The sequence below is a fragment of the Hyperolius riggenbachi genome, chromosome 12, assembly GCF_040937935.1.
Source record: "Hyperolius riggenbachi isolate aHypRig1 chromosome 12, aHypRig1.pri, whole genome shotgun sequence".
In the NCBI taxonomy this organism is placed as follows: Eukaryota; Metazoa; Chordata; class Amphibia; order Anura; family Hyperoliidae; genus Hyperolius; species Hyperolius riggenbachi.
Genome location: NC_090657.1, coordinates 176,088,249 through 176,105,421, shown reverse-complemented (window position 1 = coordinate 176,105,421; position 17,173 = coordinate 176,088,249). Strand labels below are relative to the sequence as shown.

Below are 17,173 nucleotides of genomic sequence, written 5' to 3'. Positions count from 1 at the left end.
AATCCATCCGAATTCGTGGGCGGGGAATCGGCCTGGATTCGCAGCAGTGGAAACCCGGCCTTAGCAAAATGTACCCCCCAAAGAAAGCCTAATTGGTGGCGGAAAAAACAAGATATAGATCAGTGCATTGTGATAAGTAGTGCTAAAGTTATAGGCTAATGAATGGGAGGTGAACATTTCTCACGTGAAAACGACGGAACCTGAATGGGTTAATGTCCTAACTAGAGGCGATGTGCCTGGATATATGTATTTTTTCCCCCTAAAGACCAGGCTGTTTTTTCTTTAATTAGTGTGGATCGGAGGGGTTGGCCCTAGAGCTGCTCAGCCGCATTCGCGGTCAGGCGGACTGCGCAGCCGCGGCCAGAGGAAGCGGCCATCTTTGGAGGGGAAGGAGAGCCCGACCCGGGCCGTGGGGTCGGGAGCCGGCCCGGGGGGATAATGAGCGGGGGGACCCGGCGGAGCGGCGCGGGCGGCGTCCTCCGTGCCTGAAACGGAGAGGCAAGAAATTAACTTTTTTTACACAGTTGGCCTCGTAAGTCCTTTAAGGCCAAGCTGCAGGGCCGCACAACACAGCACACAAGTGATTTCCACCCTCTTTTCCCCCCTCAACAAAGCTCTGTGTTGGTGGGGTCTGATCGCCCCCCCCCCCCCCCGCCAGTGTTTATTTGATTTTTTAATAAATATTTATGTTCATTTTTTACTATTTATTTTATTATCATTTTTAAAAAAAACCTCCCTCCCCCCAGCCGGCCAATCCTAGCGATCGGCTGTCATAGGCTTCTGCCTATTAGAGCTGAACGCTCTCAAATGCCCCAGGGGGACAGCCGTGTCACACGACTGTCCCCCAGTACAGCGCTGCTGCTGATCGCAGTGATGTACTAACAGAAAAGACGGCGGTTTCGCCGTCTAACAGTCTCCCAAGCGGCGATCACCGCTCCGCCCCCCCAAGCAGGAGATGCACGCGCCACCTGCCCGCGATTCCTTGCAAACTGCAGCCCCAGGACTTGACGCCAATTGGCATTAGGTGGTCCTGGGGCTGCCGCGGCGGCCACACCCGTTGGCGTGGGTCGGTCGAACCGTGGCACAGTTGTTTGCAAAGGTGCCTGGAAATTTGGGCGCCTAGTAATACCGATAGTAAAATATCAGTATTAAATACCAATATTTTACTATAGCTAAACCTAACCCTACTCTCATACAGAACCTTCCCCGATGACTGCCTAACTTTACCCCCCCCCCCCCTGCACACACTACCTGTCTAATGCCTAAACCTGACCCTCCTTGTGCAAACTACCTACCTAACGCCTAGCCGTAACATCCCCCCCGCACAAATTACCAACCTATTACCTAACCTTTAAACCTCCCTCTACACACTTCCTGCCTAATGCCTAAACCCCTTGCACACCAGCTACCTAAGGGCCCGTTTCTGCTCCGGCTCCCAATTACCAATATTTTACATTGGCGCCTATGGCAGCGCCTGATTAGTCTTGCCGCATGTGCCCAAATGTACTTGTTTTGAATGTTAGCAACGGTTTCCCCCTCCCCCCTTGCATGAAGACTTATCTATCAGGAGTCATATGACTAGTGTGGCCACAACACCACCTGATCTGGAGGATGGGACCCCAGTATCAGAGGAAAGGAGTAATCGAGGCAAGGCATCTGGGCCCACACCGCGCAGCAACTGAGATTGGAGTGGCTATAGCACAGATAATCAGGGATCCGGTGTTTGCCAGACCCCACATTACTTTCCCCTCCAAGTTGCTATGACGAATCGGAAGGGGAACAGTTTTCAACGCTGTCCGGAAGTTCAGTGGCAGCAGGGGGAGCCGTCATTTGACTCACCCTGTGCTAAAGTGACCGGGTGGTGAAAAGTAGTGTACGCTAAGTAATTGCCCCTTCCCCCGTTCTGTGCCCCTCTGTAGCTGCAGGTATTGCATTGTACTGTTGGCTTACACTGTGACCAGAATTCAGAAGTCCGACTTCTAGCATAAGCTCAAGAGCTTACAGACCAGACACATGAAAACAGACAGCAGGCAAGTATTTTTATCAACCATCATCTGTATACAGCATGTTTTATCTTCAGGGCTGCATTCTGACACGATTTCACTTGTAGACATGAGTGTATTGGAGTTATATGGGTATGAACATCGACCCACAAATCCATAAATAAAGACAAAAGGTTACTATAGGTCCGTTCTGTCTATATTAATCCCACTGAGTCTCATTTAGGCTTGTGCAGAAAGATCTGCTGGTTACAGCAGCAGCTTAATTAACAATAACTGAAGACTAGCTAGTTAGTCACATTCTTCACTGAGATAACTAACCTCTCTTTTACATTAGGGTCCACCGGGCCCCGAGGGGACGGCAGGGAAAGATGGCCTCACTGGCCCCAAGGTAAGAGCACAATCGCAGAACTCTGCTATAATTACACCGCAGCCGACAAGTTATCCGAGTTCAACAGGAGATCCTGTGGTTACAGATATATAAGCATGACCAGCGACGGGCCCAGATATAAATATACATCGCTGGTGATTAACAGTGTGACTGATGTTAAAGAGGAACGCCAGTGAAAATGATGTAATGAACACAAGTGCTTAATTTTTACAATAATTATGTGTAAATGATTTAGTCAGTGTTTGCCCATTGTGAAATCTTTCCTCTCCCTGATTTAAGTTCTGACATTTATCGCAGGGTGACATTTTTACTGCTGGCAGGTGATGTCTGTGGAAAGATATGATGCATTTTTGGCAGTTGGGTAGCAGCTGTTATTTCCCACAATGCAACAAGGCTCCCACAGTGTGATGTCAGCACCGTGGTCCTGACATCACACTGTGGGAAGAGCTTCACCACAATATCAGCCATACAGAGCCCCCTGATGATCCGTTTGAGAAAAGGAAAAGATTTCTCATGTAAAAGGGGGTATCAGCTACTGATTGGGATGAAGTTCAATTCTTGGTCAGAGTTTCTCTTTAAGACTTTATTTTTAAACTGCAATCCTCACTTTATACTGTATCTATAAACTGAACAGACAATAAATAATGGCCTAATGTGTAACACATCACCTTGTGCTGGGCAAAAGCAATATATGTTGACATATTATTTTACTTTTTACGGACTATACCACAACTGCAGTGGGTCACAAGTTTACAAGCACTCTGTTAGCTTTTGATAGTATTTAACCACTTAAAGGGAACCTGAACTGAGTAAAATTATTTAAAATAAACACGACGTAGGTGCAAATGAATATTACATACTTACCTCACCATCAGTACCTCTCAGAAGCTCACCATTTTCTTCTTACGGTGATCCCTTCCAGTTCTGACAAGAGTTTGTGAGAACTGAAATATACCAGTTGCTGTCAGTTATATATCAGCAGCTGTCAGTTACAACTGAATGTGCAAGGTAATGTCCATGTTTTCCTATGGCTCAAGTGGGTGATATAACAGTTTAACAGCGTGCTGACCAGGAAGCTGTTATGGGGTAATGGCCATTTTTTAAATGGAGGACAGGTAATTCCATTGATCACAGTGGACAAACAGGACGCAGGAGAGGAGAAAGAGATTGATGAGCAGACTACATGGGAGATAAGTATGACCTGGGTATGGTTATTTTGACTTTTTATTTTCAGTTTAGGTTCTCTTTAAGTACCAGAAGTCGCTGGCTCCTTAAAGGGAACCAAAGCGAGAGATTCAAGAGGCTGCCGCATTTATTTCCTTTTAAACAATGCATGTTGCCTGGCAGTCCTGCTGATCCTCTGCCTTTCAATACTTTTAGCTGTAGACCCTGAACAAGCATGCAGATTAGAAGCTCTGATTGAAGTATGACTAGAGTTGAGCTGAAATTTTCGTAATTTCGCATTACTATAATTACGCATGCAAAATTTGCGATTACGATGCGAAATTAGCGTAGCGAAATTGCCATTAAAATCGTAATTGAAAATACCGTAAGCGTAATTTTCAACGCGAAATTTTGCGTTTCGTTCATGCCGTAATTTCGCATTGAACGCTACCGTAATTTCGCGTTGAACCGTAACGCTCCGTATAATATAAAAAAGCCGCCGACTTTAAGGGTTAATAGCAAAGCCCCCTTAAATGCTAAGAGCCTCAAATTTGGAGAATATATTAAGGAGATCAGGAGGAATAAGAGGAAAAATTTTTTTTTCAAAAAGACCTTATAGTTTTTGAGAAAATCGATGTTAAAGTTTCAAAGTAAAAATGTATACATTTAAAAACCCGCCGACTTTAACGGTTAATAGCAAAGCCTGCTTAAAGTTTAGGAACACCAAATTCCTAGGGTATATTAAGGGCATCAGTGGGAATAAGAGGGAAAATTTTTTTTTCAAAAAGACCTTATAGTTTTTGAGAAAATCGATTTTTAAGTTTCAAGGGCAAAAATGTCTTTTAAATGCGGAAAATGTCAGTTTTTTTTGCACAGGTAACAATAGTGTATTATTTTCATAGATTCCCCCAAGTGGGAAGAGTTTTACTTACTTCGTTCTGAGTGTGGGAAATATAAAAAAAAAACGACGTGGGGTCCCCCCTCCCAGACCTCTTTAACCCCTTGTCCCCCATGCAGGCTGGGATAGCCAGAATGCGGAGCACCGGCCGCGTGGGGCTCCGCACCCTGACTATACCAGCCCGCATGGTCCATGGATTGGGGGGTCTCAGAAGGGGAGGGGCAGCCAAGCTTTCCCCTCCCCCTCCGAGCCCTTGTCCAATCCAAGGACAAGGGGCTCTTCTCCACCTCCGATGGGCGGTGGAGGTGGAGGCCGCGATTTCCTGGGTGGGGGGTTCATGGTGGAATCTGGGAGTCCCCTTTAAAAAGGGGTCCCCCAGATGCCCACCCCCCCTCCCAGGAGAAATGAGTATAGAGGTACTTGTACCCCTTACCCATTTCCTTTAAGAGTTAAAAGTAAATAAACACACAAACACATAGAAAAAGTATTTTAATTGAACAAAAAACATAACCACGAAAAAAGTCCTTTAATATTCTTAATTAACCATTAATACTTACCTGTCCCTTTAAATAAATGATCCCACGCAATATCCTCGGAAATGTTCTATCAGTTACAATGTAACAAAGTTATTACAATGTAACAACTTTGTTACATTGTAACTACGCCGCACCCGACGTCACTCACCACCGCCGCCGCGTCTGTGCTGCAGGACCCGACAGAGCTCTGAGCTATAGCTCAGAGCTCTCGAAAGCATCTTTGTATTTGGGCTCCAAGGAGCCCCATTGGTCCTTAGCAGACCAATGGGGTTCCTTCTGATTTGAAGGAACCCCATTGGTCTGCTAAGGACCAATGGGGCTCCTTGGAGCCCAAATACAAAGATGCTTCTCAGAGCTCTGAGCTATATAGCTCAGAGCTCTGTCGGGTCCGTGCAGGACGCTAAGTCCCCGCCGGCTCCGCTGCCCTCCCCGCCTCTCCCACATGTCACCCACATGTCACCTACATGTGGGTGACATGTGGGTGACAGATGTGGGCGGGGTGGACAGCGGGAGCCGGCAGGGACTTAGCGTCCTGCAAGGACGCGTAAGTGTATGCGGCGGGGGAGCGGCGAGTGACGTCGGGTGCGGCGTAGTTACAATGTAACAAAGTTGTTACATTGTAATAACTTTGTTACATTGTAACTGATAGAACATTTCCGAGGATATTGCGTGGGATCATTTATTTAAAGGGACAGGTAAGTATTAATGGTTAATTAAGAATATTAAAGGACTTTTTTCGTGGTTATGTTTTTTGTTCAATTAAAATACTTTTTCTATGTGTTTGTGTGTTTATTTACTTTTAACTCTTAAAGGAAATGGGTAAGGGGTACAAGTACCTCTATACTCATTTCTCCTGGGAGGGGGGGTGGGCATCTGGGGGACCCCTTTTTAAAGGGGACTCCCAGATTCCACCATGAACCCCCCACCCAGGAAATCGCGGCCTCCACCTCCACCGCCCATCGGAGGTGGAGAAGAGCCCCTTGTCCTTGGATTGGACAAGGGCTCGGAGGGGGAGGGGAAAGCTTGGCTGCCCCTCCCCTTCCGAGACCCCCCAATCCATGGACCATGCGGGCTGGTATAGTCAGGGTGCGGAGCCCCATGCGGCCGGTGCTCCGCATTCTGGCTATCCCAGCCTGCATCTGGGACAAGGGGTTAAAGAGGTCTGGGAGGGGGGACCCCACGTCGTTTTTTTTTTATATTTCCCACACTCAGAACGAAGTAAGTAAAACTCTTCCCACTTGGGGGAATCTATGAAAATAATACACTATTGTTACCTGTGCAAAAAAAATGGACATTTTCCGCATTTAAAAGACATTTTTGCCCTTGAAACTTAAAAATCGATTTTCTCAAAAACTATAAGGTCTTTTTGAAAAAAAATTTTTTCCTCTTATTCCTCCTGATCTCCTTAATATATTCTCCAAATTTGAGGCTCTTAGCATTTAAGGGGGCTTTGCTATTAACCCTTAAAGTCGGCGGCTTTTTTATATTATACGGAGCGTTACGGTTTAACGCGAAATTACGGTAGCGTTTAATGCGAAATTACGGCATGAACAAATAACCATTGTAATGCGAAAATTACGCGAAAATTACGCTTACGCGAAATCTCGCGAAATCCTTCTTCATTACGATTATGTACTTACGGCCATAATCGTAATTACGCGAAATTTCGCGAAATCGTAATTAGGTCATTACGCTCATCTCTAATGTATGACTGGATTAGCTGCATGCTTGTTTCAGGTGTGTGATTCAGACACCAGAAGTAGAAAAGAGACGGCACACCACTGGCTCTGCAAAACTTGCTGTGTATTAGGCGAACAAAACACTACATGTTACGGATCCGTAATACACAGCAAGTTTTGCAGAGCCAGTGGTGTGCCGTCTCTTTTCTACTTCTGATGTTTCACAAGCTGTATGGGCAGTCCAGCTGAGACCAGGCACCGGCCAGTGTTCAGGTAAACTTAGACCTGAGATACCGTTTCCCTACATTTGATTCTCCTATCGTGTGATTCAGACACTACTGCAGCCAAAGAGATTACCAGGACAGCCAGGCAACTGGGTATTGTGTAAAAGGAAATGGATATGGCAGCCTTGCTTTAGGTTCCCTTTAAGGACGAGAGACTTTCTTGTACAGAAATGGGGCTCACCGACAGGGCCGGGCCGAGGCATAGGCTGGAGAGGCTCCAGCCTCAGGGCGCAGTGCAGGAGGGGGCGCACAAATCATTCAGCTGTCATTCCTATTTGTGTTTGAAGCAGAAAGAAATAAGAAAAGGCGATACATGGAAGTGACTACAAGCCAGATAACTATAGATTAAGGTGTTGGGGGCCCTGGGGTGCCTCTTAGTCTAATAGCAATCAGTGTGTGACGGCTGGGGTGGGAGGGAGGGATGGAGGGGCGCACTTTGGTGTCTCAGCCTTGGGTGCTGGAGGACCTTGTCCCGGCTCTGCTCACCGATGTCACGCTGCATGTACCCCTCTCTCTTTCCATTCGCACAGCTCTCCTGTCACTGCAGCACTCTCGCTGTGCTGTCGCTATGACAGCAGAGCTCGTGAGCCAGCCAGGAGCTGATTTCATTGGCTCCTGACCTTGTGATCACTATGAGCCAATCACAGGGTCAGGAGCCAATGAAATCGGCTCCTGAACGACTCAACGACTCACAGAGCTCTGCTGTCATAGAGACAGCACAGCGAGTGGGCTGCAGCGACGGGAGAGCTGCACGATCGGCGGTAGTGTGCGGCGTCGCAGCTGAAATTTACACCATGGCAGGGATAACAGGTCCCAAACAGGGCGTAGATTTCAGTTACCGTGGTCCGTTAACGGTTAAAATAAACCTGCATTGAAAACAAAACAAAACAGAATTTAGATGCTTCCTCGAGAGTACCAATCCAGTACTGGGACACTCTGGAAGATGGGACCGAGCTCCCGCCCATAAACAAGTTTGGCCGCACCAGCCAAAGTAATTCATGCTCTTTGTTTCATCAATTTGAACATACAGCAATGAATGATTTTAGCATCAGAAACCCTTCCTATTTTTATATTGCTGTATATTGGTATCTAGCCCCGCCCTCCCAGTGATGTCACAGCTGAGGCTGATTAGCTATGCGGAATTCTCCTCCCAGAGCATTCTGAGAGACTCGGGTATATTTTCTACTGGCTTCGGTACGCAGAGTAAACAAACATTCTGCCAGCAGTAAATGGCCGAATAATTTATAAATGAATATTGTAAAACAAATAACCATTTTTATTCATCACGTTATTTTTACTACGATCCCCCTTTAACGTACGTCCATCTTGTTGACTCCATTAGGCTAATTGCCTGTCAGAAGCTAATTGTCTAAAATGATTGCCTGGAATTTTCCAGGCTTTTTAAAGGCGCAATTTAACAAAGTGTATGTAAACTTGTGAGTCCGCTGGAATCGTGATCCAGTTCATAAATACATGAAGCAATCTGTCCGTAAACATTGCAGCAAAAAAACCGAATGATATGCCAAATATATAATTTTAGTATACACTCAATGGAGGAATTATAAATCGAGCTTTAGAAACATTATTCATCGTAAATGCAAGCGTCTGACTTCAGCTCTAAATGTGTAGCCATTAAAACGAATCGTTAAAATTTATATAGCTATTTGTGCAACATCTTATTATATCCTCTGCCTAATCCATTCCAGTAGACAAATACTGTTGTTTTCTATTTAATAACATGGCAATTATCAGGGAAAGCCTTTGCCAAATCAATAGCCTGTTATTGATCAGCTATAATAAGCCGATCCCTACACAATGCATACGTCTCCATTTAATGTGGGGGGATGTCACTGGAACATTAAATAGATCACGTTGCGTTCATTTGTTTTGTCACACGCAATGACTGCTGTCATATAAGATATTAATATTCAGGACAGATTTAAATCCTGTCTCTCCAGTCAAATATCTAAAATGCCAGCTAACAGTGTAACAATCAAAGCCCTTGCATCCAGGGCCGGATTTGAACTTTTTGCCGCACAAGGCCCACTATGACCCTCTTCCACCGGACCGACAGCATCCCAAACTACCCCCCCCCCCCCCCCAACAAGGCAGGGATTATATTGTAGGGTCCTCTGAGGACAGTTAGTGACATGATGGAAGGGATTAGATTGTAAACTCCTTGGCGGGCGGCACATTTGGTGATTTGCAGGCAGCTCAGAGAACACTAGTGCCTGTTTGCTACCCCTTCATCCCCTGAGTGCCAGATCCGGCTGGTGGTAGACACCCACCGCCATGTGTAAACTCTGTGTTGCAGGACAAATGTTCGGCACGCTAACTGCCAATGCCACCCTGCTGCCCACAGCCCGCCCCTTGCTTTCCTGGTGCCCTAGGCCGTGGCCTATGTGGCCTTGCCAGAAATCCGACCATGCTTGCATCTTACCACCTTATGGTAAAATGAGAATTGCAATTAAAGAAAAAAAAAAGGCATATTGAAACTCGCTTGAGGCCTGGGGGCCCATCCCACAAGGGTCATAAAACAGGTGTGGCCATCATGATCTTTACACCCATAACAAGTGTAGCCACAAACCCACCTGATCTGAAGTATAGTCCCCTGTATCGGTGGAAGGGGAGATTAGTATTTGGGGCCCCCGTACCTCTGGGCCCCCTGCAATCACAGGTGCTGATCCCCTCTAGTTACGCCCTGGCCCAGAAGCTGGCTTGGAGGACCTGGGTGGAGGTAATTGCTAAGGGGACCCTAATGCTGCTTATGGCGGGGTGAGTGTCAGGGGGGCCCCATTGGGACCAAAACCGGCCCTGGCTGTCTGTCATGCATCAGTGAAAGCGAGATTTCTTAGGTTTGCGTTACCTTTATTTTTATATAATTGCAGAGCTCATTATAGTTGTAAAAAAGGCTCAAATTCCACTTCCTGCGGTTCATAAACAAGCCTCTCCGCTGGCAAACAGCATCCTGTGACTTTTTACCGCTCTGTGGCAGAATATCAGCTGCGTGAGTCAGTCCTTACCCAGCCACAGTGACAAAAGTTCTCATTGATGCCTTATTATGTCCTGCATCCCGGGGCCTGAAGGAGTCACATGACCTGCTGTGGTTATCATTGTCAACCCCCACCTGGTCACATGACCCGCTGCAGTTATCATTGCCCCGCCCCATCAGAGAAGGCGATACTGACATAACTACTCTGCAGATCACCCCCCCCCTCTCTCTTGCGGTGTGCCGGATTGTCAGCGTTCGCTGCCTGACTCCCTGACATCTTATTACGCATCTCCGGCTCACCAGAAGAATGTGACCTTTTAATATTCACTTTTATTATGCTTCCTGCTGAGAGCAGCACTTGGGATCTCAATAAATCATTCTCTCACTTGTAATTCTGATGAAAAACTTAATAGCTGCAAACGTGCCTCACCGACTCAGTGAGACGGCGATCTTAATGTGCGGAGCGTTAAAATGGATGCTTTGGAGTGGCTGCTGCAGAGTTTGAGGTGTCTGCAGAAAAAGGATTAAGATGACATGGTGCTCTAGACAAGATAACAGCTTTAAAGGGACGCCACTGCTTTTGCCCACTGCTGATGGTCACCTGGCTTTTTTTTAAGTATGATTTTGGTAGGGGTAGCATCCACCAGGCCCCTGGACTTTCTCCGGGCCCTAGGCTAATGCCTAGGATTGCCTTGTGGATGATCCAGCTCTAGGTGTCTGTGATGGCTCAGGCCCTAGTTTATACAAGCTGTAGTGAAAGTCGTCTCATTTTAAGTTCCCTTTAAAACAGCCAATGTGAAGGCTGCCGTCACTGGACCTGAACTCAGAACTTCCTCTCTGCTCTAAAAGATATGCAACAGCGTAATAACCTTTCAAGTAAAACATTTCTTTGTTACAGCTGATACAAATCCTGCAATAAATCTGCAGTGTGTCTACTTCCTGCTTTCATGGAAGCAGACATAGGTTCAACACCCTGAGTTTACAAATGAGCTACTCTGCCGAAGACTGACAGGATTCCTGAGCTGACACAGCCTAGAGATTAAATTACACTTATGATTAGTCACAGATGAGGGGGAATTAGACAGGCTAAACTCTCTAAATACATACAGGGTGCATTTCTCTCTGTTTTCCTTCTGTCCTGTGCAAGAGTTCAGGTCCACTTTAACAATGCCTGTTGCTTGGCCTGCCTGGCTTTAATTGTTTTTGAGTCGCACACCTGGAATTAGCATGTTGCCAGTGGAGTCCTGGGGCGTTGCATGTGGGAAGGGGAGATAGTTAGAAACAAATAGGCTTTACACTCTGATTATGGGGATGATGCATCAAATGCCAGTAATGCTGCAGTGCACACACAGCACATGCCAATATTACCTTCACTTCCTCCTGCAGCACCACAAATTACGCCATTATCGTGTTACTAGAGTAGCATGACCGTTGCTAAGGTGACGCACGTTACCAGCAGTAACGAGTGTTACTGTAGCAACCGTTGCTCCACTCAAGTACTGCAAGTTTCGATAATGCCAGCGGGAGTGAAGGTAATATTGCCGTGCGCTGTGTGTGCACCGCAGTGTTACCGGGGTTTGGTGCATCAGCCCCCATGTCCGTTATCGCCACATGTTCAGTTTACCTTGCACAAGATTACTGTGTGGATTGGTATGTGGATACTGACTGCTGTGTGCTCTTCATTGCTGCAGGGCATACGAGGACTGGAGGGATCCGGAGGCCTTCCTGGACCACCCGGACCTCGGGTAAGACCACCATTGCATGCCTTCTGCTGCCGGAAGGGTCGGCGCTAGAGAGTTTCCATTTTTTCCTAATGTGATTTTTGTTTGCATTTCTTAGCAACACCTCTAACTAGTGTTGATGCTTTCGGCAGATTTAAACTTGTAAAACCTTGTTCTGAATTGTGCTGATCAGGGCCTGAAACTTCGCACACATCCTCAACGTCGCGTTCTATCTGTCTTGTGAAGGAGGATGTGTGAGAGATGAAGGAGGAAGGGTGTGAGATGAAGGGGGACGTGTTTGAGATGAAGGAGAAAGGGTGTGAGATAAAGGAGGAAGGGTGTGAGATGGAGGAAGGGTGTGAGATGGAGGAGGAAGGGTGTGAGATAAAGGAGGAAGGGTGTGAGATGAAGGAGGACGTGTTTGAGATGAAGGAGAAAGGGTGTGAGATAAAGGAGGAAGGGTGTGGGATAAAGGAGGAAGGGTGTGAGATGGAGGAGGAAGGGTGTGAGATAAAGGAGGAAGGGTGTGAGATGAAGGAGAAAGGGTGTGAAATAAAGGAGGAAGGATGTGAAATAAAGGAGGAAGGGTGTGAAATAAAGGAGGAAGGGTGTGAGATGGAGGAGGAAGGGTGTGAAATAAAGGAGGAAGGATGTGAAATAAAGGAGGGAGGAAGGGTGTGAAATAAAGGAGGAAGGATGTGAAATAAAGGAGGAAGGATGTGAAATAAAGGAGGAAGGATGTGAAATAAAGGAGGAAGGGTGTGAAATAAAGGAGGAAGGGTGTGAGATGGAGGAAGGGTGTGAGATGAAGGAGGAATGGTGTGAGATGAAAGAGAAAGGGTGTGAGATGAAAGAGAAAGGGTGTGAGATGAAGGAGAAAGGATGTGAGATGAAGGAGAAAGGATGTGAGATGAAGGAGAAAGGGTGTGCGATAAAGGAGGAAGGGTGTGAGATGAAGGAGGAAGGGTGTGAGAAGGAGGAGGAAGGGTGTGAGAAGGAGGAGGAAGGGTGTGAGAAGGAGGAGGAAGGGTGTGAGGAGGAAGGGTGTGAGAAGAAGGAGGAAGGGTGTGAGAAGAAGGAGGAAGGGTGTGAGAAGGAGGAGGAAGGGTGTGAGAAGGAGGAGGAAGGGTGTGAGAAGGAGGAAGGGAGTGAGATGGAGGAGGAAGGGTGTGAGAAGAAGTACGGGTGTGAGAAGAAGGAGGAAGGGTGTGAAATGGGAGAGCTGGGATGCGACATTCAAGGCAGCACACAGAGGCGATGACAAGGGTGAATTAATACGTAAATGCAAAAAGGGCGTCTGGGAAAAAAGCTGCGCGTGGTATAAACGACAAGCGGCAAAAGCGTTTATAAAAATATGCATGAAATGAAGAAGGCGGATTCCGGAACTCCAAATGCAGAGAATACTTTATTCAAGCACGGTGACAAGCTTACAACAGGTTAGAAAAGTGCCAGTGTCAAATAATGTTTATAAAAATATTGTGTTATATTTTGTTTACAATAATGTTTTACAAGTTAAAAAAAATTAATAATTTGTATGAAATCGCAAATTGTGAAAACGATAACCTTCCCTGTTTTAAAAGTGAAACCATAATATATGTATAATCATTATAATTGTATAATATTGTGAATAACCTTCATTTATCGTTTCTTAATGTAATAAAATCTGAAAATATAGTTTCTAACTATGAAAACAAAAAATAAGTACATTCGTAATAACTGTTGTAAAACATTAGTAAATATTACTAACATTTTACTACAATTAAACCTAACCCTACTCTCACACAGGACCCTCCCTGTACCTATCCCTAACCCTTACACCCCACTAGTGGTGCCTAACCCTAAGACCCCCCCCCCCTGGTGGCGCCTAACCCTAAGACCCCCGCTGGTGGTGCCTAACCCTAATGCCCCCTGGTGGTGTCTAACCCTAACCCCCCCCCCGCCTTAGTGATCACTTTATTGTGCGGATAATAATGTTTTACAATTACAAATAGTGACTGTAAAAAATATATTACAATTTACTTACTGACCGCTTTATTATGTGAATAATAATGTTTTACAAACGGTAAGGGATAACATTTTAAATAATGTTTTAGTTAAATACAATAAATATGTTTAGTATTTTTGTAAACATTATTCGTCACTGGCGCATTTTGTAAACTTAAATGATCACAAGCGCAGTTTGAAAACGTTAATAATCTCCGGGTGCCGTTAGAAAATGTTAATCATCTCCGGGGGCCCTTTTTTCCTGTTCGGCGCCCATCAAACGATATTTATTATGGGAGTGAATGGCAGCGCCCTTTTTATCCACTTGCCTCATGCGCCCAAATTTCCTGCTTCCTGAATTAACATCCCCTGCTGCAGTGCGTATGTACAAAGATTTAGGCTTTGATCAGCAGAATTCAGTACAAGGTTCCAAATGTAATTCTGCCAGACACATCAAATACTACTCCAAAATTGATCTTCGCACATCTGGGGGCATTCTGTGTTACCATTGGTTGAGTCTTGCGTGGAGTTATGTTTATTGCTATAGCATCCTTGGGAGGCAGGAGTGGGGAGGAATATTACTGTATATACTCGCATACAAGCCAAATTTTTGACCCCCAAAAAGGGGGCCAAAAGTTGGGGGGTCGGCTTGTATGCGAGTCGTGGTGGTCGGTGGTCCGCACACCCCCCCCTGCCTCTCCCCTCTCCCCTTCCCCCGCCTCTCCCCTCTCCTCTTCCCCCGCCTCTCCCCTCCCCACTCCCCCCGCGGCCGCCGCTGCTATTACCTGCTCAGCCAGCGGCCGCTTCCTCTAATCCGGCTGGTTCCCCTCTCCAACTCCATGCGTATACCGTAAGTGTTTCACAGCAGCGAGCTTGGCGCTGCTGCTGTGACGAGGCAGGAAAGAGCGGTTCCCCTGGTAACGGTGATACACATCGCCGCTACAGGAAGCCGCGCTCTTTCCTGCCTCGTCACAGCAGCAGCGCCGGGCGCGCTGCTTTGAAACACTTACGGTATGTTAATGCAGCAACACTAAGATAAGTGTTTGATCTCTCTCTCTCTCTCTCTCTCTCTCTCTCTCTCATCAAAAACCGTTAACTATTAGTCAAAGATAACAAAATTGAACACAAAATGCAGTTTTAAATGATGGTTTTTATTATTTAGTGAGAAAAAAAAACCTCAAAACCTACATGGCCCTGTGTGAAAAAGTGATTGCCCCCCTTTGTTAAAAAATAACTTAACTGTGGCTTATCACACCTGAGTTCAGTTTCTATAGTCAGCCCCAGGCCTAATTACTGCCACACCTGTTTCAATCAAGAAATCACTTAAATAGGAGATATCTGACACAGAGAAGTAGACCAAAAGCACCTCAAAAGCTAGACATCATGCCAAGATCCAAAGAAATTCAGGAACAAATGAGAACAAAAGTACTGTAATTGAGATCTATCAGTCTGGTAAAGGTTATAAAGCCATTTCTAAAGCTTTGGGACTCCAGCGAACCACAGTGAGAGCCATTATCCACAAATGGCAAAAACATGGAACAGTGAAGAACCTTCCCAGGAGTGGCCAGCCGACCAAAATTACCCCAAGAGCGCGGAGAAAACTCATCCGAGAGGCCGCAAAAGACCCCAGGACAACATCTAAAGAGCTGCAGGCCTCACTTGCCTCAATTAAGGTCAGTGTTCACGACTCCACCATAAGAAAGAGACTGGGCAAAAACATCCTGCATGGCAGATATCCAAGGCGCAAACCACTTTTAAGCAAAAAGAACATTAAGACTTGTCTCAATTTTGCTAAAAAAAACATCTCAATGATTGCCAAGACTTTTTGGAAAATACCTTGTGGACCGACGAGACAAAAGTTGAACTTTTTGGAAGGTGCGTGTCCCATTACATCTGGCGTAGAAGTAACACAGCATTTCAGCAAAAGAACATCATACCAGCAGTAAAATATGGTGGTGGTAGTGTGATGGTCTGGGGTTGTTTTGCTGCTTCAGGACCTGGAAGGCTTGCTGTGATAGATGGAACCATGAATTCTACTGTCTACCAAAAAATCCTGATGGAGAATGTCCAGCCATCTGTTCGTCAACTCAAGCTGAAGCGATCTTGGGTGCTGCAGCAGGACAATGACCCAAAACACACCAGCAAATCCACCTCTGAATGGCTGAAGAAAAACAAAATGAAGACTTTGGGGTGGCCTAGTCAAAGTCCTGACCTGAATCCTATTGAGATGTTGTGGCATGACCTTAAAAAGGCGGTTCATGCTAGAAAACCCTCAAATAAAGCTGAATTACAACAGTTCTGCAAAGATGAGTTTGCCGAAATTCCTCCAGAGCGCTGTAAAAGACTTGTTTCAAGTTATCGCAAACGCTTGATTGCAGTTATTGCTGCTAAGGGTGGCCCAACCAGTTATTAGGTTCAGGGGGCAATTTCTTTTTCACACAGGGCCATGTAGGTTTTGAGTTTTTTTTCTCACTAAATAATAAAAAACATCATTTAAAACTGCATTTTGTGTTCAATTATGTTATCTTTGACTAATAGTTAACGGTTTTTGATGAGCAGAATCTTTTAAGTGTGACAAACATGCAAAAGAATAAGAAATCAGGAAGGGGGCAAATAGTTTTTCACACCACAGTGTATATATATATATATATATATATATATATATATATATATATATATATATACACACACACACACACACACACACACACACACACACACACACACACACACACACACACACACACACACACACACACACGCACACTACGCATATATACATACACGCACACACACACGCACACACACACACACACACACACACACACACACACACACACACACACACACACACACACACACACACACACACACACATACATACACGCACACGCACACGCACACGCACACATACATACACACACACACACACACACACACACACACATACACACACGCACACATGCACACGCACACACGCACACTACGCATATATACATACACACACACCACACACACACTACGCATACACACAACACACACACACACAATTACAGATCTGAGTAATGCTTTCACAAACTTTGTACCGCAGTGTCAGTTTTAGCAAGCCACTCCTGTACAGCGTCAGGCAAATTCATTTTACACTTTCTTGTAAATGAACCTCTTCTTTCACTTTAGTTTGGTTAGCAGCGTGTAAGAGAGTTTCCTCATTTAAATATATCATGTAAATTAAAATGTTTAGAATTGCCAAACTATCACGGTTTTTTGTTTTTCCAATTTATAGCTGTGCTATATTCAGTAATGCATCTATTATTTATAGATTCTTTCACTTATTTATTGTATTGCATTACACTGCTGTATTACAGCTTATCTGTTAAGCTGGAGGGCTGAATACCTCCGACTGAGATCCAAATTGCTCTTCATTTTGATATCTTAAAGAATATCACTCAAGCATTAAAATAAAAGTTTTAGCTCATATACGTTGCAAATGTTAAAATCTTTAGGCTGAATTGAACTCTCATGCCT

At 45.4% G+C, this 17,173-nt stretch overlaps 1 protein-coding gene across 2 annotated transcripts in view; it reads left to right on the top strand.

Moving 5' to 3' along the window:
• COL20A1 (collagen type XX alpha 1 chain) overlaps nucleotides 1-17,173 on the top strand; it is a 298,926-nt gene that overhangs the window by 260,690 nt on the left and 21,063 nt on the right. For both annotated transcript variants that reach the window (XM_068264036.1, XM_068264037.1), the window contains exons 30-31: nucleotides 2,338-2,391; nucleotides 11,636-11,689. In XM_068264036.1, coding sequence (XP_068120137.1) covers nucleotides 2,338-2,391; nucleotides 11,636-11,689 — 108 coding nt within the window. The remainder of the gene's footprint in view (nucleotides 1-2,337; nucleotides 2,392-11,635; nucleotides 11,690-17,173) is intronic.